The sequence below is a fragment of the Muntiacus reevesi genome, chromosome 18 (genome assembly GCF_963930625.1).
Source record: "Muntiacus reevesi chromosome 18, mMunRee1.1, whole genome shotgun sequence".
Taxonomy (NCBI): Eukaryota; Metazoa; Chordata; class Mammalia; order Artiodactyla; family Cervidae; genus Muntiacus; species Muntiacus reevesi.
Window position 1 is genome coordinate 27,776,123 of NC_089266.1, and position 27,012 is coordinate 27,803,134.

General features: G+C 54.4%; 2 protein-coding genes across 2 annotated transcripts; one reads left to right on the forward strand and one right to left on the reverse strand.

The window, feature by feature from the left end:
* Positions 1-109: 109 nt before the first annotated feature.
* Positions 110-11,050, reverse strand: ATPAF2 (ATP synthase mitochondrial F1 complex assembly factor 2). The gene is made up of 8 exons (XM_065910549.1): positions 10,758-11,050; positions 6,190-6,234; positions 5,808-5,953; positions 5,005-5,102; positions 3,594-3,674; positions 1,784-1,896; positions 1,291-1,406; positions 110-572 (listed from the first exon to the last, which is right to left on the reverse strand). The coding sequence occupies exons 1-8, from the start codon at positions 10,888-10,890 to the stop codon at positions 435-437; spliced, it is 870 nt and encodes a 289-aa protein (XP_065766621.1). The 5' UTR covers positions 10,891-11,050; the 3' UTR covers positions 110-434.
* On the forward strand, positions 11,028-26,484 carry GID4 (GID complex subunit 4 homolog). The gene is made up of 6 exons (XM_065910905.1): positions 11,028-11,678; positions 16,184-16,243; positions 19,931-20,038; positions 20,114-20,215; positions 21,727-21,857; positions 23,783-26,484. The coding sequence occupies exons 1-6, from the start codon at positions 11,028-11,030 to the stop codon at positions 23,844-23,846; spliced, it is 1,116 nt and encodes a 371-aa protein (XP_065766977.1). The 3' UTR covers positions 23,847-26,484.
* Positions 26,485-27,012: the final 528 nt, after the last annotated feature.

Consider the following 27,012-nt stretch of genomic DNA (forward strand, 5'->3'; position numbering starts at 1 on the left):
CTGTGTCAGGGCTCTTCTGTGTCTTCCTGAACAGGATGTGTGCACAGCAGGTGACCTTGCCCAGGCGTTTAACCCAGAAACAACAAAGATTATTTTCTACTTTCAAAAGTAAATCACTTTGCTAAAACAACAGGAGCAAACAGAAGCAGACAGTTTCACTTTAAAAGTTTGATCAAAAACCAGGGGAAAAAAAAGGTTGAGGGCCACCGAGACCTCCCAGACAAGGAAGTCCTGCTGGGCAATGAGTGTTCTGCAGGTCAGCAGGGTGGCCTCTGGGACCCAGACATGACAGTAGGAACAAGATGAGTGGCAGCTCCTCTCACTTCCAGGCAGAGAAATGTTCAGTATAACCAATCACTGGTACCCGCACCCTGGTTCAGCTCAAACTGGCCTCCACTGGCCACAGCATCTCCATCTCAGGCCGAGGGCCGGCGTCAGCCCTGCAGCAGCTTGTGCTTGACGGCTGTGCTCTCGGAGCAGAGGTGCACGAAGAGGGTGCCGGCGGCCGTGCGTGCCCGCAGCTCCTGCAGCTCGTAGTCATGGGCCCACTCGATGTTGCCCCACTTCTGGATCTGAGGAGAGGACAGGACCGGCTGCAGGGTGACTGCCAGAGCCATAACCCCCCACGGCTGAGGGGAGGAGGCATGCAGGGGAATGGCAGGTGAGAACAGAGGCCTGGTCTGCCCACCCTGACACTCGGGATCTGCCTGCATTCCGGATGTCCAGAACATTTGAAAAGCATTTTATACTCAGAGAACTGTTTTTGTCGGGGAGAAAGTGAGGTTTAAGGAATGACGGCCCCACTTGGGTCCTGCAGCCAAGGACAGAGCCCAGACCAGAAGCCAGGTTTCCTGCTCCTGCTGCTTGCCCCCACCCCCACCCAGCCAGCTCTGACACCAGAGTCACTGGCTCTCTCGTGACACAAACCAGCTTCTCCCCCTAGCATTTTCCCAAGCAGATAACTAGACCAACTTGGGGAAAACTGTCATTACAAAAGGCTTTTCATCATGCTAGGAATCAATTTGTAATAGCAATTAACCTTCTGAAGCTGGAGAAGTAAAAAGGGGACTGCAGAAAACACAGTGATTCTGAGTTTAAAAAATGCCGACAGAGCAGCCAAGCCTTGTTCATTCTGAACCACTACATCAGACATGGACTCGCAGCAGCCTCGGTGACCACAGTGTGCCTGTCTGTGTACAGGCTTAGCCTCCGTGGGCACACAGGTGGCCCCAGGGCATTTGGGAGACCACCCTGAACCTCCACCGCAGTGGAGCTCCAGCTCCGCCTCACCTGGTACTCCTCCTCCAGGCGCGACAGCAATACAGCCTGCTCCACCGTCAGGTGCAGGTCCGTCAGGCCCAAGGTCAGCACCAGGGACTTGAGCTGGGTCACCACAAACTCAATCCCTACGGGGACACAGCCAGGTTGGCCCCAGGGTCCTGCTGTGTGCAGGGAGCCGCCAGGTGGGGTGCCAGTCCTTCCACATTCTCAGGAGCCTCTCTTCTCCTCGGGGGTCCCTCCTCTGGCCCTGCCTGGGTAGGCCCCAGACCCAGCTCTGCCCATTAGAGCGAGTACTCCACCCCCATGACTAGAGCCAGGTCAGGGGGACTGGAACGAGGCTCCTGAAGAGGAGACAGCCACGTCCTCCTGGGAGGCGTGAGCCTGCCAGTCCATGAACCAGGTGACAGCATCTCCCCCACCAACCAAGTGCTCTGGTGATCCTGGGCTCTGTACACCATGCCCATCATGCCCACCCTCCAGGCCCACAGGAAACACCACGCACCCTGCAGGGCCCACATGTTGTAAGAGGCCAGGTGGCTGACCAGCACCTCCCGAGTCCGGGCGGGGATGTTGGGCCCTGTGATGCTGGATGAAGAGCCGATCTCCACACCGTATCTGGAAGGAAGAGGCCCTACATGAGTCTGTCCTGCTGCATAGCCCCACTTCCACCCGGAAGCAAAGCCCCAGCTTGCCCAGCACACACAGGCCCCACTGGGGGTCCTGGGAGCCACTGCCGTCAGGCCTCCTGACCTTCTGTCCCTTAGGAGCAGAGGACAGAGCAGCTATGCATGAAGCTAGGGCTGGCAAGTCAGGAAGCAGAAGCCACAGGCAGCTCCTGAAACTCGAACTCATTAGCATGAAGGTCCATCAGACCTGTGGGCTGCCTGCTTTTCAAAAGGAAGTCTTCACATGCGAACTATAAAAGGCTTCTTTCAAATATTGTTTTCCTTACAACGGTATTTGTATATATCCTATGGTTTAGTCACCAAGTCGTGTCTGATTCTTGCAACCCCACGGACTGTACCCTGACAGATTTCTCTGTCCATGTCCATGGGATTCTCCAGGCAAGAATACTGGAGTGGGTTGCCATCTTCTCCTCCAGGGGATCTTCCCCACCCAGGGATCGAACCTGCATCTCTTGCACTGTAGGCAGATCCTTTACTGACTAAGCCACAATCCTGTATCAGTCAATCACTTTTTCACACGTTTATTAATAAGCCTCCATCACACACACAAGGCACTGTCCCAGTGGGCATGAGCTGGCTTCAAAAACAAAACATTTTCAAGAACAATCATAGCTATGTAAAATGCAGGAAAAACATAATTTTGAAATGAAAACAATTTTTGTAATTTTCTTTCATATATCACTGATCTTTCTCATTGGTTTAGAAACATTCTTCCTGAAGTTTCTAACAGTACAACTGAAACACAGGAAGGGGCCACATTTTCCTGTAATCTATTAATATTATGGGTGAGAAATCTTAAGTGCCACCCAAAGCGGACAACTTCGTACCACAGCAAAAACCTGCAGGCACCCAGCTCCCGTCTCATGTCACTGAACTCCCCAGTGAGACGGCATCACATCCTCAGGGTGCTCTCATGGCATCCAGTGGTCAGGTTTTACCTGATCCTTCAGTGCACTGGCTCTGCCTCTTACTACAAAACCAGAGGATGCCGACACATCACGGGTGCTCAGGAAATGTGTACAGATGAAAAATGCTGTGTCCAAACCACTCCAAGTGCGCAAGCTGACAGAACACCAAGGTCAGGGAGCCCAGGCTAGGAGCCCTTCCCGACAACCCTGGGATGAAATAAACCTGACCTAACCCTGCTCACATCACTGGTCTGTCCACTCTGCACAAGTGTCTTCCTGGGAAGGAAACCACTGGGCATCACCAGTCCCTGGACTGTCCTTCCACAAGGCCCTGCCCAGACTGTCCTCCATGTGTGTCCAGGTCGCACACCTGGCTCTGTGATTCAGCCGCAGAGCAACTGTGACAACGAGCAGGATGTAGCGGCCAGTGTGGGCACCACTGTGTGCCCAGCAGTGTGCAGCCCTCCATGCACTCCTCACGACACCCAGGGAGGCAGGGGTCACGAGCCCCACGCACAGGAAGGGAAGCCCAGAGGAATCAGGTCACCAGTCCAGAGTCACACAGCCGATGGGGCAGAAGCACTTAGTTGCATCTACCCCCAAGGGGGCCGGTACTGTCTGAGTCCCCTGGCGCCCTGAACTCAGAACGTCGACCAGTTCAGGGTCCTGGCTGTCCAATGTGGCCCAGACCCCAGTTGCCGGGTGCGGGGCATCTCACCTCCTCTCGGCCCAGCTGATGACTGGGTCCCACTCATTCCTCTGCAGCTCCACCAGCGTCTCTGGTTCTTCCACCCTGTAGCTAATTGAGTGCAAAAGTGCCTCCATTAACAAAAAAGTACAATCCTCTCATCCAGTGACAGATACAGAAACACGAAAGGCAACAGCAGAAAACCTCTCTACCACCACCCCTCCGCCCTGCCTTCCCCCTAAATTAGCAGGGCTCTCGAAGACGGCCCAGGGCTCTCGAAGAGCGGCCCAGGGCTCATCCAGGACCTGCTGGAAACCCACACCCTCACAGGGAGGAGACCAGGAGCCTGCAGCTTCATAAGCCCTCCAAGGGTTCCCTGGACCCTTGACTTTGAGTCCCACTGTCCCAAACGTCCCTGGTTATTGACTAGTCGGGGCCCACAGTGCTGCCCAGTGCTGCTCGTAACACTACACTGTCCTCAGACTCATACCCCTGGTCCTGGGATTCTGTGCCAGCTCATCACTGCGTCCTGCCGTCCCCTCCTCTCCCAAGAGGCGGCGAGACCCACCCGCCTGTGCACCCCTTGTGAGCCCACCTCCCTCCCAATTACAGATGTGGCTGCTGGTGGCCCCGCCTGACGCCACCTGAGGCCAGGCCACTGTTCTGACCAAGAGACTGGGGTCAGCTGAATTCAAGGGTGCTGGGAACAGGACAGGGAGGCCAGGCTGGTGTGAGCATAAGTGGCAGAGAGGCAGTGGGGGTGCAGGGGGATGGAGGGAGTGCTGCCCAGGGCAGAGAGAGGCTCCCATGGCTCTGTTCTCTGAGCTGGGATGCTCTCAAGAAGATCACCTCCCTGTGTTGGACTGGAAGGGCACCCTCCCGTAACCAAACTGTCCCCAACACAGACGGCACAGACATTCCAACAACAGCACCACGGCCTCTGCAGGGGCCCGCCCTGCCCCTCGCCCCAGAGCAGACCTCAAGTGCCATCTGGGCAGTAACCCCAGAGCATCTGGGGGGCTCAATTGTTCCTTCCACATCCAATCAACACCCTAAAAACCTGGGTGCGAAAACGCAGGCAAGGAGGAGACCAGCTTCTGGATGCCAAGGACAGACCATCTGCATCCCACCTGAGACGTGATGACCATGCTTGTGAGAACATGCTAGTGGTCAGAAGTGACTCCCTGGGTCGTGCAGCCTGCGACAGCCACAGAGGCTAACAGCCCCCTGCATCCCAGGCTGGGAGACAGCTGCCGGGCTACGGGAGAGGAGGGTTGGTCCCGACACGAGTGCAGCTGGCACGTCCTCTCTCCCGGGGTCTGCAGAGCAGTAGAGCGCTGAGGAGTCAAAGGGCCCCCTGCCTCCTCACGGAGACCACTCTGAGCAAAAGGCCCAAGAGACTTGCTGGGGCCCTGGGAAAGGCCACCCACACATCCGTTACCAGACGGTATCGGTGTCCAGGAACTTCACGGCCGCCCGGATGAGCTGGTCCTTGTCCCGCTGGGTGGGGTTGTCCAGAGACGTGTTGCACAGTGTGGTCTGGATCAAAAGCAGAGAGAAAGCCCATCAGCATCCTGAGGGCCCTGCCCAAGCTCCTGGAGGAATGAACTCCCCCAAGGTCTCAGGCTCTGTACCACCAGGCCCTGTGGTATTTTCCAGGAGGTGCTACCACTGTGACAGCAGTGATATCTCAGAGTCATGGACACCCAGGCCCAGGGAGACCAGAGTCAGGAGCCTTCACGCACTGCTGGATCTGGGCAAGTCGCTCACCACCCGGCTCCCTGAGCCTCAGATGGCAGGGGACAGAGCTGCCAGGCCAGGACAGCTTCTCTGGATCCTCCCTGTTGACTGCAGGCTGCAGAGTCACTCTAAGGCTCCGTCTGCAGCCGTCATCCCTGCTCCCCCACAGTCCAGGGGAGGCTGGTTCACCTGAGGCCGAGAAGCCTGCCTGGGGCCTGGGTCCACATGCCAGGACACATGGACTCTCCACACATCGTCCCTTCCTGACCCAGACCACCACAGAACACAAGAGCCAACCAAAGTGTGGCTGCTGCAGTGGAAAAGTGGTCAGGGAAGGACTTGTGTCCCAAGACCCCGGAGGAGCCAGGCCCTGGGCTGGGGGGTGGGGTGGGCTGTCTGCCGGGGGCCTCCCAGAGCCTTACTGGAATCAGGACAGGACCCCTACTTCTGCCCAGGGCCCCAAGAAGCCTGTGGTGGCCACAGGGGTGGGCTGTGACCTGTTACCAGGTGCATGGTGTACATCTTGATGGTGTCCTGCTGGGAGTCCCACTCGGTAGCCACGGCAATGGCCAGGGCCTCGCTGGGGACAGTGAAGAGCTTGCCTTGGGGCGTCCTCAGCTTCCTGTGGTCCAGGTTGATCTCGAAGCCACCTTGAAAGATCAAATGGAAACCTCTCAGGTTGACAGGCAGAGTGGAGTGATCACGCCTATATTTAGCTACTTGATTTGATGCAAGATGCCCCAAGTCCCTTCGTGGGGAGCGGCTTATAGAAACATACCCAACAAGAGCGCTGGGACAAGCTCACTAAGGAGCTAGTTGGAGGTGAAAAGTGTCCCTCACCTCCCATTCACAGAAATAAACAAGAGGCAGTGAAAATTCCACTCACCTTCACCCTGTGAGATGTTGACATTCTGATAGAACCTTTTCCTTTCTGTGGGAAAGATTTTTCAAAAGGGGCAGTTAAAGGAGTGGAGGCGTCATAACCTCACTGCTGACACTGACTAACCACCCAGACTTCCCTGGCAGCGCCCAGTCTCCTCGCTCCACATGGTCAATAGCTACCGGGTAAAGCAGGGGAGGAGGAGCCGCAGCCCCACCAGCTCCCAAGGACAGTGGCCGTGTCACAAAGCTGCAGCTTGCTTGACCCCAAGACTTCTCCAACACCCCTCCACCCCCCGGCACAACACACTAGAATCTACAGATGGTGTGACCACCAACATGATGAAGTATTACGATGGCAAAATTTACCACCTTTGTCTGAAATCACAATAGTAATTCTCTCATACCTTTGACCCAAAATAGAAGTTCCCACTGACCACTGCTTTATGTGCCAGCCTGGTCTCACTCAGACAGCAGGTAAGACCGAGTCCAGAGGACCCCACATCTGTTGGGAGACCTGGGTCAAGGGTCCAGACTATATCCAACATGTTTTCCAGTGCCTGGCGGGGCAGCAAGTCCAAGGCCAGATCCGCCTGGAAGCGGAGGGCTGGGGGGGGTGGGGTGGGTCGGATCTGAAGACTCTGACTCACCTCTGGGGGAGGGGCTTGGGGGAAGGGCCCACCCACCAGCAGGAAGTGCCAGCAGTGTTCTACACAAGCCAAGGGCTGGAGATAGGTCAAGAGACCTGGGGGCTGAGGGGCAGCCGGGGGCGGGGGGGTTAGAGGCAGAGACGGACAACAGAGCCTGAACTTCACAAAGCTGCCAGGATAGCAAGGTCTCCCTCGAGAGGGTGTTCATCCTCTGCCCACCTCCTCTGCTCTGGCCAGGCCACTTCTGCACCTGATCAGAGATGCCAGCCAGTGGGCTCAGGGCTCTGCTGGGGGGAGGAACAAACTTGCTGAGGACCAGCCCCCTCCCAGCGCAGAACTCAAAAGCCACCCTGCTCGTGAGGTGCATCCTGTCTCATGGGAAGACAGACACTAATCCAGCCGAACAATAAAGCAACCGTGGATGCCAGAGGACCAGACAAGCTGCAAATGCGCACTGGGAAGGCTCGTCTCATCTAGGCTAGAGGAAGACCTCTTCACAGCCAGATGGCAGCTAAGATCCACAGGAGAGTGGGCAGGCCCACCTGAACTGGTGGCTTTCCAGGGCGTGGGAGTGGGGAGTTTCCAGGAGAAGGAACAGCTCACAGAAAGGTGCTGGGCCTCAGAGAGCAGTTTCGGAGCTAAAAAGGTGGTGTGCAGGGCAAGCCTGCAGTCACGGGGCAGAGGATGGCTGGAGAGGCCCAGATCTGGGGAGGAGCCTGGCAGCTCACCTCAAGGAGGGCTGGCGGAGTAGGGAGTCACGTTGGGGGTTCACACAGGTGCTGAGAACAGAATCCGGAAAACTCAACTGGTGGAATCCACACTCCCCAATTTCAAAAGATGGAGGTTTTCTTCCTGGATCCTCCCAGGTCCTGGGTCTCACGAGACAAGTCATGAGACCACGAGCCCGTGAAGCACCCACATGTTCAGTGATGAGAGGGCGAGCTGACAGCAATGGAAACCCTATCCTTGGAGATGGGAGAGACAGGCTAATCACCTTGAACCCTTATTTTGAGCACAAATCACTCCCTTTACAGAATATCTGTTTCTATGATAAAACCACACTCGGTGCCTTTTAAATGGCAATTTTAAGGACTATATAGATACAAAGAAATGCGGATGTGGAGAAGCACTGAATTTTAAAAGCCGGGCCACAGAAAACTGGCTGTATAGGCAGAGAACGCTAACAAGCAGCTCCTGTGAAGAGAGCGTAAATGGAAATTGATGTCCACGCGGCCCCTTTTTCCTGCGAGGTTGCTCCAATCCATATAAAGAAACAGGCGATTTTCTGTGTCACCTCCCCCGACACTCCTCGTCCTGTCCCAGGCTCCCCGGGCCAGCTAATGCTCTTTCCATCAGCCTTAATTTCCGGGAAGGCCTTTACTCGGGACAGAACTGCAACCCCCACAATGCACCGCGAGCGGAGGCCGCGCCTCCTCCGAGCGGCGTGACAGTGGTCTCTTTCTAAACAGCGCCACTCGGCGGGCCTTACGCCTCACAGCTACATTTTGACTGCCCACAATCGTGGGGCGGCTCTGGGCGAACTGGGGGGACCAAGTATATAGAAAAAACCCTCTCAACTCAATAATAAACAGACAAGTAACCCAATTCAGAAATGGTCAAAGCATCTGAATGGACACTCCTCCAAAGAAAATGCACAAGTGTCCAAAAAGATGCACCTAAAAAGATGTTCTTCGACATCATTCATCCTCAGGGAAATTCAAATCACAGTCCTTCACACCAGCTAGGAAGGCTATAGTCAGACGGACAGATGTCGGTAAGGGGACAGAGAAACTGGGACTCTCACACACTGCTGGGGAAATGTAAAATGGCACGACCACCTTGGAAAGTGAGGTGGCCAATCCTCAGAAAGTTAGTTAGCTACCGGTTGATCCAGCAAGTCTACTCATGCGTGTGTACTAAGTTGCTTTAGTTGTGTCCAACTCTTTGTGACCCTATGGACTGCAGTCCACCAGGCTCTTTTGTCCATGGGATTCTCTAGCCAAGAATACTGGAGCGGGTTGCCATTCCCTTCTCCAGGGGATCTTCCTGACCCACAGATCAAAGCCGGGTCTCCTGCCTTGCAGGTGAATTCTTTAACACTGAGTCACTGGGGACGTCCTGTCTGTTAGGTATCTCCTATGAGAAATGAAAACACATTCTCACACAAAAACCTGTATTCAAGTGTTTACAAAGGCATTCAGAACAGTCAAATGATGGAAACCACTCAAATGTTCATCAATGAATGACTGGGTAAATAAGACCTGGTGTGTCCCCAAACTGAATATTACCAGTTATGAAAAAGAATGAAGTACTGACACGTGCTAACCTTAGGACGAACCTTGAAAATACGCTAAATGGAGAAAAGCCAGTCAAAAAAGACCGCATTCCATTTATATGAAATGTCCAAAATAGGGAAATCTATAGACACAGAGAGTGAAGTAGTGGTTGTCTAGGGATGGAGGAATGGGGCACGGGGGTACTCAGAATGTGGCAGCTAAAGTGCACAGGGGTCCTTTGGGGTCATAAGAAGGTTGTAGAACTGATGGCTGCAGAACTCTGAGTATACTGTGCTTAGTCGCTCAGTATGTTCGACTCTGCAACCCCATGGACTGTAATCCACCAGGCTCCTCTGTCCACGGGGATTCTCCAGGCAAGAATACTGGAGTGGGTAGCCATGCCTTCCTCCAGGGGATCTTCCCAATCCAGGGATTGAACCCAGGTCTTCCGCAAGGCAGGGGGATTCTTTACCATCTGAGCCAACAGGAACCATTAAACTGTACACTCTAAGTGAGTGAATTCTAAGTGCATCATCTCAGTAAAGTTGTTTATAAATTCTTCAGGGCAAATGTATCTACTACCGCAATTACTATAAACGGGCTAGATGACTACTTTTCCCCCAAACCGCTCTAGCATCCACAGCACGGTTGGCAAATATTTTCTGTAAAAAGCCAAAGTGTTTTAAGCGTTGCAGGCCATCCAGTGTCTGGCACAACCAGTCAACTCTGCACCATAGTGAAAACAGCCTTAGGTGTGTGTCAATGAATGAGGGGGGATGGGTTCCAGGAAAACTATTTACAAAAACAGGTGGCAGGCTGGCCTCCCTATCTACAGCATCTCCCTCAACCCAGCACAAGCAGTCTCTGAAGACGAGGCAGACACTGAGAAGCTAAACCACTTGTGCAGACTTGTAAGCAGAGACCCCCAGCTTTGACTTCACCGGTGTACTTCTCGGCTGGACAGGCACGCTCTCTGAAGACCTTTCTTCTCTATGCAGCTGACGGCTGGGACAGTTGGTAGGGAGCTGGAGGCCACACGGGCTTCCCTGGAACAGCTCCAACACCACAGTGACCTTCTTCTTACCCTCGCCTTCAGCACAGTACTAACTGGCTGGCAGGAAAGCGTTACTGTCTTCACTCACTTACAGTCCCACTCTTATCCCAAAATCTCTCCCTAGAAGTAACGAAAGATCCGCTACATAAAGTCTCATCCGAGTCGGAAGTGCAGGAAGAAGGCACGGGGTGTCAACTCCTTAGAAGAGCTGGAAGGTGTTCTGGGAAAGCAGAGGAGGCAGGGACAGGACAGCTGTGGAGCAAGCGGCCGGGATGGAAGACTTAAATCCCGAGCTTCAGGCCCCTTCAGTACCGGTCGCGGGACACAGAAAGCAGCCTAGCAGACTGGCCTTTGCCCCGCAAACCTCTCAGAGTCTGCTTTGCGCCCCTGGCGCAATCCCGACCCAGAAGTCGAATTTCCCAGCCTGAAAACAAGGATGACCTCTGCTTCCCCAGTGAAAGAAAAATAGCACCTGCCAAGAGGAAACGACGCGCGTGTGCCCTGAAGCGATCCCTGCCCTCGCGGGGAACTTCTCTCCCGATGTGTGACCCTGCAAGGCCGATCCCTCAGCCTGCTCCTCCCTGGCCTCCCTCACCTGCCGGGGGCACGTAGGCCCGGATGGGGGTAGGGGGTTTTGGCCCCAGCCCCTCGGAGGCGGTGAGGCCACCTCGGGGCCGGTTCAGGAGGCGACGCCCCCCGTCCCGCAGCCGAAGGCAGCTCCTCCACATCGCGCGGGGGCCTCAGAGAACGACCGCTCGAGACCAGAGCGCGGGGAACACGGAGCGGAGGGACCACACGATGCGTCCTCTGACTCCACAAACCTTCTCACCGGTCGCCGGTACCCTCACCCTCTCTGGGCGCCGCCATGTTGCGCACGACACTCGCAGCGCGCCGTCGCCGCGCGCCTCAGAGCACGCCGCAGCCAATCAGCATCACAAACGCCCCGACCCCGCCCCCGCGCCGCTCCTCGGGAAAAAGACTACAGGTCCCAGAGGGCATCGGCACCCGCCACGTGCTGTCCCCGCCCGCCAATGGGCGGAAGCGCCGAGCCAGCCTGCTCCCGCCCCCCAGCGCGCCCGAGCCAATCGGAAGGGGCGTGTGTGCGAGAGCAGGCGGGGAGGGGGTTCGCTCAGGACCCGGAGGCCCTGCTCGCAGGTCCCGGGGTCCCGGTGGTGGCCGGAGCGCTCGGTCCGCTTGTGGCCGGCGGGTGGACCCCTCCCGCCCTACGCGCGCGCCGGCCTCCCCTCCGTCTGCCCTCCTCGGCTTCCGCGCGGCGGCGGCGGCGGTTCCTCTCCCTCCCCCAGCCCTGGCTCCGGGGGACCCCGCGATGCCGGTCCGCACCGAGTGTCCCCCGCCGGCCGGTGCCTCGGCCGCCTCCGCCGCCTCGCTCATCCCGCCGCCACCTATCAACACGCAGCAGCCCGGCGTGGCCACCAGCCTGCTCTACAGCGGCTCCAAGTTCCGCGGCCACCAGAAGAGCAAGGGGAACTCGTACGACGTGGAGGTAGTGCTGCAGGTGAGCCGGCGGCCCGGCCTCTCGAGACGCCCACGGTTCGGGCCGCGCCGCCGCCCCCTCGGGCCCGCGGCCACGGACGGGCCTGCTGCCCGGGCCTGCCGGGGGCCCTCCGGCGCACCCCAACCCTGCGGGCCCGAGCTGGGGACCGGCCGCCTTTGATCCGGCCCTGCCTCCCCGTGGCCTGTTGCCCCAGCAACAGTCCTTCTTCCAGTCCGTCTCGGACCCCGTCCGGGAAATTCTCCAGGGATTCCCTCTGACTCTGGACGCTCCCAGGCTCGAGACGTGCCTGCTGCCTCCCACGTTTTCCTCGGTCCCATGAAGCCCAGGCCGTGGGGCCCGCCTCCTCCTCCTGGGGTTTCCTTCTCGGCAGAGCTTCATCCGCCCTCTCCCTCCATCAGCCCGGGGACCTGAGGGCCCCCATCCCACCCCGACTCCTCCCCCACTCCCTAGCCTGGGCTCTCACATCCTAGGTGGGCTCCTCACAATCTGTTATAAGCTGGTCTCCTAGCCCCCCAACCCATAGTCTCTTCCTGGCCCAGCCTCCTGACACTCCGTACTCCCCACCCTCTAGCCACTTCCAGTCCACTCCTGTTCTCCCCATCTGTCTGCTCAGACCTTCCCATCACCCTGTTCTCCTCCTTCCTGGCTCTAGGGGACCCTCTTACTGTATTTTTAACTTTGATCCACATGTGAGGACTTCCTCCTTAGTCTCTGATACTCGTACTGGGAAATGTAACTCATCCACTTTTATTTCTCATATGGTATTTCCTCCCCGTGTCCTCCCACCTTCCCCCATTTGACCTGGATTTCTGAGAACCTGCTGCCAGCTCCTAATGGCTTTGGAACTTTAGCTTTACCTGTCCCGGCCCCTTCCTGCACTTCACTCCTGTCATGAGGATGGGAGCACACTTGACATTTCCTCCCAGCCCAAGGAGATCGGCAGTGATTAATCCTCTTTCTTCTCTGCCTTGCTGGAAAACTGTTCCTCCTGTCTAGCTGCCCAGACCTGCAGCAGGACCCACTTCCTCCTCCCTTTGCCCCTTTGTCTTCAGTCTGATACCTCACCTCCTAAGCTGTGCCCAAAAACCCCTCCAAACATTGTCCCCTCAAAGGTCTTCCAGAAGCTTCGATATTCTGTGTGAGAACAGAATGTAAGATGTAGATGTAAAATGTAGGTCCTGTGTGAGGACAGAATTTTTCTTCTGCCCTTTGCTCTTTACTGATTTTAAATCTCAAACAGCCTCTCTTCTCAGCCTCTCTTTCTCCGACCTTAAAGACAACAGGGATATGTTTTGTCTCCACCAACTGCTGATCATTCATCTCCCTTTTTTTATCTTACTGCTTTGTGGGAGTAAATCATTTACTTTAGATCAAGAGAACTCCATCTCTGTTAATTGTGTCTCTGGTCTACAAACTGAAATTTCTAATATGAGCTATGATATTTATCATAATTGAAAAGATGGGCATTACCTGGTGGTCTCATGGTTAGGATTTGGCGCTTTCACTGCCATGGCCCAGGTCCAGCCCTTACTCGGGGAACTGAGATCCTGTGAACTGTGAGACAAGGCCAGGAAAAGAAAAGGGTCACGGCTGAGTTATTTCAGATCTTACCACTAGACGATCACTGTGGCAATCTCCTTTCTCTTCTGCTCCAAATGTGAGAATTTGAGTAGGAAGATACAGACTCTTTTACATTTTGCAGCTTATCATAAAATTCTAGAAGTGAGATGCCTGGTGTGGGTCATGTTTGGGATGATCTTGAGTTGGGCCCCTTGTTGAGTTTGATGGTGTCTAATGGGGTTGGGAACCAGTGGCGGGGCAGCCTGGTGTCACAGACAAGTCTTGGTTCCTGCGGCAGTACCCCTCTCTGTCCTCAGTGTGTTTCTGAATTCCTGCTGGTGCCAATTCCCTTGTGAACCAGTGGGAGTAGGGATTGAGTTGGTGCACAACTGGCAGGTCCCAGGGTGGCCAGAGTGACCTGGCCAGTGGCTGGAGGCCACTTGGAGTCAGCCATCTGCTGGCGGGGGTGGTGATCACACCCAGGAACACCGCCCTGCACCTGGATGGGTGAGCGTCTTACTGTCGTGGAGATAGTCTGCCCTGTGAGTTGCCCCATCAGCTGGTTTTTCAGCCACAACTGGGTTCTTGGGCTCTGTCGTCTTAGAAACTTCTGACTTTTGTAACTCCATCTCTTTCCTGCTTTCTTTCTGTTTTTCATAGGGGCTTTATTGAGGTATGATTCACCTGTCACACAAGTCACACATGTAAGGTATACAATTCAGTAGTTTTTAGTGTGGTTCCAAAGCTGTGTGACTGCCACTGTAGTCTAATTTTAGAACATCTTCATTATCCCCAGAAAGAATCCTTAACTGCCACACCCCTCCAACACTTCTGTTGTTATTCAGTTGCTAAGTCATATTCGGCTCTCTGTGACCTCATGGACTGCAGCACGCCAGGCTCCTCTGTCCTTCACGATCTTTCGGAGGTTGCTCAAACTCATGTCCGTTGAGTCAGTGATGTTATCTAACCATCTCATCCTCTGCCGCCCCTTTCTCCTCCTGCCCTCAATCTTTCACAGCATCGGGGTCTTTTCCAACGAGTCGGCTCTTCGCATCAGGTGGCCAAAGTATTGGAGCTTCAACTTCAGCATCAGTCCTTCCAATGAATAGTCAGGGTTGATTTCCTTTAGGAGTGACTTATTTGATCTCCATGCAGTCCAAGGACTCCAGCCCTAGGCAGCCCCTAATTTTTCTTTCCCTAAGATTTGCTTATTGTGGACTTTTCGCGTAAAGGGAATCATACAGTAACTTTTTGTGTCTAGCTTGTCCCACTGAGCACAGTATTTTGAGGTTCATCCACATCACAGCAGGTGCCAGTGCTCCCTCCCTTTGTATTGTTGTGTCATAGTCCTAGTGACTCTGCAGCATTCTGTTCCTCTGTTGATACATAGATGGGTGTTTGTGGGTGTTTCCCCTCTGGGGCTGTCATGAACATGCCACTGCGCATTCATGTGCAAGTTGTTATGTGGACATTGTCCGCATTTCTCCTGGGTGTCTCCCTACCAGTGGAATACTGGGTTGTATGGTGATTGTTTAACATTTAAGGAGCTGCCAGGCTGATTTCCAATGTGGCTGCACCATTTTCCATCTCAGCCAGCAGTGTCAGAGGCTCCAGTTTCTCCACGTCCCTGTCACACTTGTCACGGTCCCTCTTTTTGATTGTAGCCATCCCAGTGGGGGTGAGGTGGCATCTCTTGTGGTTCTGATTGAACTTCTCTGATGACTAATGATGGGCCTCTCTTCATGTACTTCTGGAGTGCTTTCATTTCCACTAAAATTCCAATTTAAAGAGTTCCTCAAATCTTTGTAAGGTTCTGACCTGGCGTTTCTTTTTTTTTTAAGTGTTATTGTGACTACTCTCTTTCTCCTCTGCCATCCATGAAGCCAAGAGTGAAGTGAGGGCCGGGTCACTGTAGGAGGAATATTAGGAAGAGCAGCTGTTGGACACAGCTGTGCTTAGAGCATCTTCTTGCAGAGACTTTACCTTGTTATCTCTCACTGAGATGCTGGCTGATTGCTAGGTCGACCCTCTCTTGGTTCAAAAAGATCAGTTAGGGTAGAGAGGGAGAGACACATGGTTGGATGGAGGCCAAACTGAAATTCTGATTCTCAAGCATGTGATAATCCATGCAAAATGTTAACCAATTTAGTTGAGCTTTTAATCTTATTAGCAAGTATCCTTGCCACCTGATACCCTTTCCGGCAGCTGTAAAACCCAAACTGTATTGAATTTGGTGAGAATCGCACGCTTGAAACAGCTTCGGGGTCAAGCCGTGAGTCTTTGAACACAGCTCCCTTGCTGACTCCTGTAAGTTGAGGTTGGCTGCTCCATTTCGTCAGACGCCCACGTCAGCAGGTTGAGGACGTTTGCAGGGCTGCCGTGGTTTTCAGGTGCGGACCTTTGTCCGTTGCACCAGACGATGGGGCCACTCCAGCTTTGTGAAGCCAAGTGCTTTGCTGCTGACCTCGTGGGGCTGGCCAGGCTCACTGCAACTTTGAAGCACCACTTTGGTGTTTGACTCATAGTGCATTGGAAGTTATCCGGTCCTCAGATCTGAGGAATGCAACAAACGTTCCTAGTTTTTTTCTTTTTTTAATATGTATCTATTTATGTGGCTATACCTGGTCTTCTTTGCTGGCATGCAGATCTTTAGTTGCAGCATGTGAGATCTAGTTTCCCGACGAGGGATTGAACCTGGGCCCCCTGCATGGGGAGTGTGGCGCCTTGGTCACTGGACCACCAGGGGAGTCCCCCTAGTTTCTTAACATGAGGCCTCACTCAGCATTAAACACTCAGCTTGCTGCAGGACTGGGGAGACCCAGTTGTACCAGCCTCCAGGCTCCCTCACTCCCCGGCCTCCAAGGGGCCTCTGCGTGCCAGACGTGCTTCCACTGTCCCCGGTGGACCCTGCGTTTGTAACAAGGCTGTGTGTCCTGTCTTTTCAGCACGTGGACACGGGGAACTCTTACCTTTGTGGGTATCTGAAGATCAAAGGCCTTACTGAGGTAAGTGCTCTTCCCACAGGCGGGGGCCTGGTGGGGACAAAACGCTGGGACCCTCGGTGTGAAGGGCCAGTGAGCTCGACTCCGCAGGCCTGACTCAGGAGCCCCATATCTCGAGTGCAGTTATTGTAACTGTCTGCAGGAGCAGGCAGTGTGGACGTGTGCATTCACAGACGTTAAAGTTTACAAACAGGTCACCATGTGACCAACACTACTGATTTTACTTTAATCCATTTTGAGGAAAACAAAAATATAATCAGAGCATCGCTGCTGCCATCGTGGTCAGTTTCAGTTTCTGGAATGAGCAGCACCCCTACGAGACCGTGGTCCTGGAGATTCCTCCGGCAGAAGGAGCTACTCCCTTCCTCAAGGCCAGCTTTTCAACCTTCAGAACTCAGGAATGTTACAGGCGAGAGAGAGCACCCTCTGTGTTCCCACTGGCGAGCAGGAGGACCTGGCCACGCTGCTCATAGTGAGGGGCTGGCGGACGCCCTCGCCTCCTCCTGCCCCACAACCTTCACCTGTTTGTGTCAGCTGGCTTACCTGTGAGGTGAGGGCTCCAGGTGCCCGCTTCAGGTCCCAAGGGAACGCGGCATCAGTGAGCGGGCAGCTCTGGGAGCTGCTGACCCCCAGACTGGGCCCCCCCGCAGTTGGGAAGCACTGCTTTCTGTCTCCCTGTCCCCTTGGTTCTCCCACTTTCCTGTCAGCTGTCTTGAGAGTCTCCTGAGAATTCGGTTGTTGAGACAGACCTCTGGAAACATGTCACGTCAAGTCGAGGCAGCAAATGACAGCACGAGGAAGGACTCTCACCTGGGTCTGTACTATGGAAGACCCAGCAACAAAACACGCTCAACTCGCAGGCGGCCATACGTGTGTGTTGAGTGCAGAACAAAAATGTTGAACTTCATAAGGAAACCAGCAGAGTCTGTAGTGTGGAATGGGGACCTGATTCCAAATGGTCACAGCGAGCTGCACACAGATGGTGGGCAGGACTAAAACCGCACAGACGGAAAGGCTGCGGATGGCCCCATGGGGGCAGGTGGCCCGAATGCAGGGTAGTGTCCCAAGCCACCCAACAGCCATGTTCCCAAGGCGGGGGGGGCAAGTTGCTGCCAGCTCTTCTCCACCAAAGCCACCTTCGTCAGAGGGGGCTGTGCTTCCTGAGGGTCTGTCATCCTGCCCGAGTCTTCCAAGTCTTTGAATTCACCTTTTTTAAAACTCTTTTTAACTGAAATATAGTTCCCATAGTACAGAATTCACCCATTTAAGATGTACAACCTGAGACTTCTCTGGCAGTCCAGTAGTTAGGACACCACGCTTCCACTGCTGGGGCTTGGGTTCTGACCCTGATCAGGGAACTTAGATCCCATGTGCCACGTGGTGTGGCAAAAAAAAGCAAACAACTGTTTTTGTTTGCTTTTCCATTTATAGTTGTGGAAATAGCAGATATCTGACTTATTTTAATGTGACTGATCAGTCATGGTCTTCCTCATGTGTATGGAAATAGGGAAAACTAACTTTATGATTGGAAATGACTGGCCTCCTACCTGCCTTGAGTCACAAACATACAGTTTGGGAAGTTTGTTTGCCTTGTGGAAACTGAATCCCAGAATTGTGAAGACTGGGTCAAGTGATACTCTCTTTCTAGTCCCAGTCAGCCACCCACAGGGAGAGGGGCGTCTTTGGGGAGCCCAATGTAGGTGTCTGGGAGCCCATCTGGGGAGTGTCAGAACCACCACACGCTCCCCAGACAGTGCTGGGCACTCCTGAGGCTGTGCTGGGTTTACTTGGAACACAGGTGATCACGCCACCAGACCCACAGACTCCTTACTGGTCAATCAAACGTTGATCTTCCAGAAGGTGGGTCTTCATGGAAAGCTGGACTCACCTCCAGGCAGGTGAGCCTGGAGCCAGTGAGGGGAGGGGCTCCCAGTGCAGTGGGCCCACACCTGGAGATGCTAGCCATGCCTGCCCTCCCTTTGTGACCCCCTTCCTCCTGGCTGTAGTCAGAGCTTGAATGTCCTTGCCCTGCCAGGGCTTTTATCTTTTGGGTTCCTTCTGTTCCTTCCTTCCTTCATTCATTAGATATTTATTTTATTTAATTCTCAGAGTTTGTGTGTACCTAGTGGTCACCCTGGTAGACTGCCTGGAACATTTTAGAGACAGGTCAGTGCAGAATCACTTGTTTAGGAAAACTCGTGACTTGAACATAAGCTTGTTCTTTATTACATAGTAGGACCACTTGATCATTCTTCTTTCTCTCTCTTTGTGGACATCTTGATAAAATACAAAGATTCAAAACTCAGGAAGTCAGTATACTGTATAGCCGTTAATTTAACGTCTCAAGTCTGCTGCCAGCTTACAAAGCATTTTTTCCCTTAGCAGGCCTTTCTCAAGTGGATTGCTGTAATTTGGTTTCTACCTTTAAAAATCAGGTTTCCACTTAGGCAGTTTTGTCCTCTTTAATTTTTCTGCTCTGTCTGTGTCAGTATGTGTTTGAGGAACGCAGCACCAGCATTGGGGTGAAGGTTTCAGTTTTAGGGGGATGGCAGATCTGTAGTATTTCAAGTTCACTGCTACGAGGGCAGGCTACCTCGGCGTGTGCAGTAAAGTGGTCGTGGCCTTCCTGGAAGCCTCAGGCCAGTGAGGCTGCGGTACCTGGTAGGGGCGCCCAGCCACCTGGCAGGCAAGCCGGGAGAAATGGCAAAGCCTTGGGAATGGATTTAAACAGGTAGATGTTTAATGCTGAGCGAGAGGGGCCAATGGGTATGAGGAAGAGAGCAGGTCTTCCGTGTTCCCAGGACATCAGGATGGTGACCTGTGCTCTGCCAAGTCGGGGTCGTCACCGCACCCCCTGGGAATGACCCAGGCTGGTGGGCAGCGCTAAGGGGCTGCCTGGTGACATTGAGGGGTTGCCTGGTGGGTGGGTGGGAGAGATGGTAAACTTTTTACAGTGGTTACTTGTTCTTCCATTAACTTTTTCTTAGTCTTCTGTGCCTTTGTATGAGCAGAGGGACAAACAGCAGGGTTATTGAGAGTATTAACATTTCAGGCACCCAGTCAGGATGACCACTCAGTTGCTTTTCTGGTGGTTATGGTTTCCCAGGGCAGACATGGTCATCAGTGTTTCCCATCATGTAAGCTGTCTTAGCTCACGTGATAGAATTATACAAGTGCCTCACACATCAGGGTATTCTCCAGCCCCTTCCCTGCCCCTCGAACCTGAAGAGCTGCCACTCCCGGGACAGACTGAGCCAGTCTGAGAAGCGATGACCAGGCTGAGGCATGAAGACGGGGCTGTGATTTCATAGTCTCTCTGGGTGTTTTATTTGGAAAGTAAAACCTACCAAGTTACCATCTGCTCTGTATGCTACAGTATTCAGAAGTAACTTGTCCAAGTTCTTTTCTGAGCCATCAACACATCACAAGCGTGCCAAAGAAGGGTTCTCTGCTTCTGGCAAAGTCCCCAGAATCCAGGCGACACCCCACCGCCACTCCGGGCCCCTCAAGTCAGGCCCCCTCCTCGGCCGTGGGTGCTGCCGCACCTGGTTCTGGTCTGGGTGGTCGCCCATCAGTGTGGTCCTCTTTTCCAAGTTCTGGGGAGAAATTAAAACGAAGTTGGTTCGTTTCTTTGTGAAAAGTTAGAACACCTGTTGGACATCTTGTTTGATATTTGCGTTTTTGCCACAGGAGTACCCGACCCTCACGACCTTCTTCGAAGGAGAGATAATCAGCAGGAAGCACCCTTTCTTAACCCGCAAATGGGACGCTGACGAGGACGTGGACCGGAAGCACTGGGTGAGTGCCTCGGCCCCGCCCCCGGGCCCGCGGCCCCGCCCAGCCCTCATCCTGTGCTCTGCTTTTGGCTTTCAGGGCAAGTTTCTGGCTTTTTATCAGTATGCAAAATCGTTTAACTCAGACGACTTTGATTATGAAGAGCTGAAGAGTGGGGACTATGTCTTCATGAGGTGGAAGGTAAGGGGGCCCCGGCCTCACCCTGTCTGGTGTGACCCCTCCCCCCCTCTCTGTGACCCCTCCCCCTGCTCTGTGACACTCCCCCCCTCTGTGACCCCCTCCCCATGATCCCTCCCCATGATCCCTCCCTCTGCTCTGTGATCCCTCCCCCTGCTCTGTGACCCCCTCCCCCTGCTCTGTGACCCCTCCCCCTGCTCTGTGACCCCTCCCCCTGCTCTGTGACCCCTCCCCTGCTCTATGACCCCTCCCCCCGCTCTGTGACCCCTCCCCCTGCTCTGTGACCCCTCCCCCCCGCTCTGTGATTCCCCTCCCGGTGAACCCTTCCCCTGCTCTGTGACCCCCTCCCCCCCCTGTGATCCCTCCCCCTGCTCTATGACCCCTCCCCCCGCTCTGTGACCCCCTCCCCCTGCTCTGTGATTTCCCCCCCACCATGATCCCTCTCCCTGTTCTGTGATCCCTCCCCCTGCTCTGTGATCCCTACCCCTGTTCTGTGACCCCTCCCCCTGCTGTGACCCCCCCCTGCTCTGTGATTCCCCCCCACCATGATCCCTCCCCCTGTTCTGTGACCCCTCCCCCTGCTCTGTGACCCCTCCCCCTGCTCTGTGATCCCCTCCCCCTGTTCTGTGATCCCTCCCCCTGCTCTGTGACCCCCTCCCCCTGCTCTGTGACCCCCTCCCCCCACTCTGTGATGCCCCCCAGTGATGCCTCCCCTTGCTCTGTGACCCCCTCCCCCTGCTCTGTGACCCCTCCCCCTGCTCTGTGATCCCTGCTCCCCCGTGATTCCCCCCCCCACCCGTGATCCCTCCCCCCACTCTGTGACCCCTCCCCTGCTCTGTGATCCCTCCCCCTGCTCTGTGATCCCTCCCCCTGCTCTGTGACCCCTCCCCCTGCTCTGTGACCACCCCTCCCTCTGGCTTCACCTTCTATCCTGCAGGCTGGGTCATCCTGAGGGTCCCGTGGACTTGGGAGACCCCTCTTCTCAGCCCCTAAGTGAAGTGGCCTGCCCAGCCACCCTCTCCTCGCCCGGGCTGCGGGCCATCACAGTGCCCTTGGTCCCTCCAGCTCGGGAGGGGGTGGGTTTCCCTTCCGCCCCTGAGGAGTCTGTCGGGTGGGCTCTCTCTGGTTCTTCCTGAGCTAGAGTCGCGGGTACCAAGCTCAGGAGGTGAGTTTGTGAGCCTCCACCCACCTCCAACCCCAGGCCCGCAGCCTGTGGGAAAAAGCTGTTTATTGTGAAATCTCGCCAGTGTTTCTACAGATGTAAGCCTGTAGCATCCTCTTTCCCAGGCTCTGTGCTGAGAACCGGGGCCGGGGCTCGGCCCAGACATGAGTCCCACCCCGGAGCCTGCTCCTGGCTCTGACCCTAGCACCCCTGAGATGTGGGGGCCATGCTTGGTCTAGAACACACAGGTGGCACGCAGTTCACGGTCGCCTAGTGAGCCTGAGAGCCAGCTGCAAGGGGCAGGGAGGCCTGGGGGCCGGAGCCGCGAGACTGACCCTCTGTGCACATGCAGGAGCAGTTCCTGGTCCCAGACCACACGATCAAGGACATCAGTGGTGCTTCCTTTGCCGGCTTCTACTACATCTGCTTCCAGAAGTCAGCGGCCTCCATAGAGGGCTACTACTACCACAGGAGCTCAGAGTGGTAAGGACTGAGAGCTTGGCCACACTTCCTGAAGTGCTCACACTGGGACTCCTTTGCCTCCCCAGAGCGGCATAAATGGGTGCAAAGGTGAAGTTCTGGGTACAGGGGTTCACTGCTGAATGCTTTCAAGCAGCCCTATTTTCAGCTACGTTTATCTCAGTCTTAGGGGTCCTGTCTTCATTCCTCCCAGACTCAGTAGTTAAGAGTGTGAGATCCCATGTGAACTCTGCTGTCAGCGGCCTTTCTGATTTTGTGCTCACCTTCCTGCTCGAAGTCTGTTGGTAACCAGGGCCCATGGGCCTAATGGGCCTGCCTTCTGCCAAGGTGGCGGCCACGTGCTCCCAGGTGTGGCCTTTGCTGCTGTTGTGGGGCGTCTCATGGCTTTTTGAGCTTCTGTAGGTGCCCTGTCCACCTGAAGGGTGGCTGTGTCCTCAAATACCTGATTTCTTTTGCATGTTGAAGCTCGCTCTTTCCTGTCAACTCTTGTATACTTTGAAGGTTCATGAAGGATGCTGCCCAGGGCTGACCAGCAGTGGCCAAGGGCCCAGGGGCTCCGTGCTACCCTGGCTTCTCTGAGAACAGACATTGTTGGGATTTCAACACCTGTTCAGTTTTCAAATGAGTTTTTAAAACTTTTCGTCTTCTTTTAAAATCACCAGCTTTATTGAGAAGCAGCTCATGTGCCGTCTAATTCCCTCATTAAAAGTGTAGAGTCCAGGGGGCCTTCATGTCAGCACGGTTTTGTCACTTGATTTCAGAATGTTTCCATTAGCAGAGAGGAAGCCTAGGAGCCCTAGGAACTGTCACCCAGCTCCGCGCCCCCACCAGCTGCAGGCACCACTAATCTGCTCTGAGTATAGGTTTGCCTGTTCTGAGTGCTTTACGAATGTGGGCTCATGCACTGTCTACCCTCTTGGTCTAGTCATTGTGTTTTGAAGAACTTGTACTGCCTGTTGAGTACATATCAGTCCTTCGTCTTTATTGTTGAGTGATTTCCTGTCACGTGGATGGGCCACGTTATCTTCATCTGTTCATTGGTGGATGCACCTGTGGCTCAACCCCACTTCTGACTGCTGTGGACGTGGGTGTGCCCAAGCCTGTCTGGGTCCTGCTTTCAGTTCCTCGGGGCACGCGGCTGGGGCAGGTTGCTGGGTCATGGGTGAGTCTGCGGTCACTTCTTAGGGAACCGGATTCCACGGCATTTGCAGCTTCCCGCTCCTGCCAGGGATACACATGGTTCTGCTTCTCCTGTGTCCCCACATGCCCCCAGCACTCAGATGTCTTTGTGATGCTGGCTAGCCTGCCAGGAGAGGAGGGCTCTGTTCTGATGGCTAACACGACGTTCTTCCTTGAGGTGTTTGGGGGAGAGATGAGCCACTTTTCCTGTGCTGCACCTCACTCCTCTGTGGACAAGTGAGGGAGCTGACAACCACACCATCCATGCGGGGTGTCCCCAAGTGGGGGCTGTCCCTGCCTGATTCTCCTTCCCCTGTTTGGCTCCTGAGAGCACCCGTTACGGGGTTGTACTCCCCGCAGAGCCCCTGATGCTCTGGAGTCTCACAGCCATGTCCGGGGAGGAGGAAGATGGAGTTGCTGAGGTTGGGGGTGTGGCTGTGATGTCATCATTCCAAGCCCTCCAGATTCCGGGTAGATCAGGACATGCCTGGGTCTCCTGGGAGCTCTGAGGGTCACACGACTTCAGAGGGAAGCAGGGTGGTGGAGCAGGCAGAGGGCCTGGTCTGCATCCTCCTCCAGAGGACCAGCCTCTCCTTGCCTGAGATAGGCTGTTGCTGGTTCAGTTCCCCTGAGGAAGCTGAGATGAGCTTGCATTTCATCTGGGCATGAGGTCTGCTGGCACCCGCGGGGTGGGTTCCACACTCTGTGGTTTTTAGGATGCTCTAACGCCTCCGCCTCTCCTCCCGCAGGTATCAGTCCCTAAATCTCACTCACGTTCCAGAACACAGCGCCCCCATCTACGAATTCCGGTGACAGCGGTTCGGAACAATACCAAACAAACTGAACTTGGCAAAAAAGAACTTTGCCGGGAAAACCGTGTACCTGCCAGAATCGGGAGAACGTGTGTTCCTGTTTCTTCACGAGCAGATTCGCTTCGAAAGCATGAATGTCAGCCCGCAGCATCTGAGGAGCGGCCGGCCCGCAGGGCAGGTGGAGGGCGACCTCGGCTCCTCCTCACTCCTTGTGAGGTTTGGTCGTGAGCTGTTTCTAGGCCGCCGTCAATGCACTTTTCCTTCCTGCACAGCTAACTTCTGTATCCCTGAGATGCACAGCCCTTGCTCCACTCCTGCCTCCAGCTGCGTAGGTCAACCCCAGCCCCCCTGGGCCTCGGTGCTCAGTGGTCCCCACCCAGGCCCCCCGCCCCCGGCTGCTTAGTCTGGTAAGTCAAGAGAAGGCAGAGCCCAGCTCCCACGTGCCCCTGGAGTTCCGTGCGGGGTGCAGGCCAAGTGGTCAGCGAGAGCGATCGAGCCAAGCTAGCCTGTGGCCAGTGGGTCCCCTGGGCCTGCCGTTGGGACCACAGGGTTTGAGGCTTCCGGGTCCCTGGCAGGAACAGACTCCAGTCCTGCTCACTCAGCATGTTTGCTCCAAACTTTTGAACTTGAGGGCAATACTAAACTTTAAAAAAAAGAAAAGTTTTTTTATTACAAAATTATTTTTATGGTTCCTTTAGCAAGGACCCTATGGCAAATGCACAATTATTCAGATTACATTTTATCGTTTTCACATTGAAAACAGCAAATGTTGACTTAGTAATTTTTATATCTATATGTAAATGTATATTTAATCAGCCAGCAGTTTGAAACTGGTCACCTGGTGAGACGTTCTGCAGCATTGCATCCATTCTAGTGCTAAACGTGAGGACCATTCTGGGGGCCAGTTTAGCACTTGTTCCTCCTCCTTTCTCTACTCAGAACAGCAGCGCTTCCCGGCAACCTCTCCCATCAGGCAGAAGGGGCCGCTGCAGCCCTAGACCCACAGCTCAGCCGTGTCGGGGCACAGGAGAGGCTGAGCTTGAACACCCTCAAGTAACCCGAGACTCACGTGCCAAAGTATGTGTGTGTGCGTGCACAGGCGTGCGCGGCTGTTTTGTTTTGTTTAAATGTTTAGAGAGCTTCATGTGGCATCCGCTACAGCCCCCATATGCGGCAAGGCCTGGGGGCAGGGTTGGTGACTTCTGGTGATCTATAGACTGACTTGAAACCCCGGGAGGGAAAGCTTTAACTGAGAGGTAGTGTTGTCATAACCCACAGGAGCAGAAGTGGTGCGAGGGACAGGTCCAGGGCGGAGGAAGAAGGCACCAAGCCCTCCGGTCTAGGTGAGCAGGAGGCAGGTCTCTTAGTCTCAGAAACCTTTATCAAAGTACGTGCTGTATGTTGCTGAGATTGCATGTCAGAAGCCTTAAGGAGAAGTGTTGGGAAGGTGGCTGCAGCAGAAGGATGGCTCACCGTCCGTCTCTAGAGATGAGTCAGAAACATCTTGATTTTAGAGCCGGCTGGCAGCATGGGGGCCGGGTGGCGCAGGCTCCCTTTACCTGCCCCCAAGTTCTCAGCGAGTAACCAGCGCCTTCATTTTGCCAGCTCATTGAAGGGTTCAGGTACCCCTGAGGGGGAGGCGCCCCCCTCCCCGCCTCCCGTAGCTGGTCGGGGCCGTGTGTGTGGCTGTGAGTGGGCAGCCGGTGGGCTCGACGGTGTCGGCATGTTGCTGCTGTTCGGCGGCCTGAGTGGGCCGGGCTCTGCTGTGGGCTGACTTCCTTGCTGAGCCAGGGGTCAAATGCAGTGGTGTTTGGGGATGAAGATGTGGTACGTCTGCCAGCTCTTTGGGACACACCTGTGATGAAGGTTGGTTCTCGTAAAATCCCGACTGTCAGGGTTGCAGAAGCAAGGGTTTCCATATCCCCCGAGGAACCCCCAGACCCTCCATCCTTAGTTCCCGGGGGAGCTTGGACTGTCACCCCAGCTGTGGTCACTCTTTCCCGAGCCTCCTCAGTAATCCACGCACCTCTGGTTTTACGTGCAATGCTTCTGGTGGACACTTGTTCATCACAGAGAAACCAGTGTGGGTGCAGGCTCCCCGCCGCCTCCCCTCCCCACTCAGGATCCAGCTCCTGTTCCTCTGCTCTGCTCCGCACGTCCAGCCCACCTCTGCCCAGAGCCATCCCTCCCACCCGTCACCCTCTCCAGCTCCACGTGTCTCACCTGTGGACGGTCGGACTGAGCGGCACCTCCCGTGCAGCGCTGGTTCTGTGGGTGACGTGCACAGCAGACTCCAGGGGGCAGAGGGGCTTTTCAATGTCTTTTGCTTTCAGAAACAGGGAATTTATATTCTAAGGCCTTGAAATGATTTTGTTTTTCCTCATAAAATAGTCAGATAAGCTAATTTTTAAAAAATGCCATTGAGTATGTGCATTGTGGTTTAAAATTACTAACGAGTTCTGGGAAAGAAAAGTAATATTTGATTTTGAATCTTACATGTTTTTAAAAATTAGATTTGAATGGGCAAAAGGATGAGTATTTTGTTTTGCTGGGGAGGATATGTGGAAAGGGTGTGAGGGTTTGGGATGGGAGAAGTATTTTGCAGAGCTATCAATGTCCAAATAATTTTTAAAAAGTAATAAAGGTATTTAAGCTTCGAGTCTGCCCTATTTCTAAATAAAGACAATTCTGGTGGATTTTCTACCTTCCAGTTCAGGAAAGTGCAGGTTCCATCTCTGGTCAGGAACCAAGATCCCCACATGCGTCGGGGAAACTAAGCCTGGATTCCACAACTGCTGAGCCACAACAAGGAGCCTGGGCGCTGAAACTAAGACTCCACACAGCTGAAAATAAAACTTTAAAAATAAAAATGGTCCACATCAAAAAATCCTTTAAAAATTTACCATTTTAGCCAATTTGAAGTGTACAATTCAGTGATGTTAAGCACATTCATAGTGTACAAGCTTCACCACCGTCATCTCCAGAACCCTCCCTGCTTCCCAGAGTAGAGCTCAGTCCCCTTTAAACACCAGCTCCTCACCCCCAGCCATTGACACTCACCACTCTTACTTTCTGTCTGTATGGATCTGACCACTCCAGGGACTTTGTGTAAGTGGAATCACCAGTATTTGCCCTTTTGTAACTGGCCTGTTTCACTTAACGTGTCT

Coding starts and splice junctions, on each gene's coding strand:
- ATPAF2 (XM_065910549.1), bottom strand. CDS start 10,890: ATGTGGAGGAGCTGCCTTCGGCTGCGGGACGGGGGGCGTCGCCTCCTG. Junction 5,954..6,189: donor CAACATCTCACAGGGTGAAG/GTGAGTGGAATT, acceptor TGATCTTTCAAG/GTGGCTTCGAGATCAACCTG. Junction 3,675..5,004: donor CTGGACACCGATACCGTCTG/GTAACGGATGTG, acceptor GCACTCAATTAG/CTACAGGGTGGAAGAACCAG.
- GID4 (XM_065910905.1), top strand. CDS start 11,028: ATGTTGCGCACGACACTCGCAGCGCGCCGTCGCCGCGCGCCTCAGAGC. Junction 20,039..20,113: donor ACGTGGACCGGAAGCACTGG/GTGAGTGCCTCG, acceptor TTTGGCTTTCAG/GGCAAGTTTCTGGCTTTTTA. Junction 20,216..21,726: donor ATGTCTTCATGAGGTGGAAG/GTAAGGGGGCCC, acceptor GTGCACATGCAG/GAGCAGTTCCTGGTCCCAGA.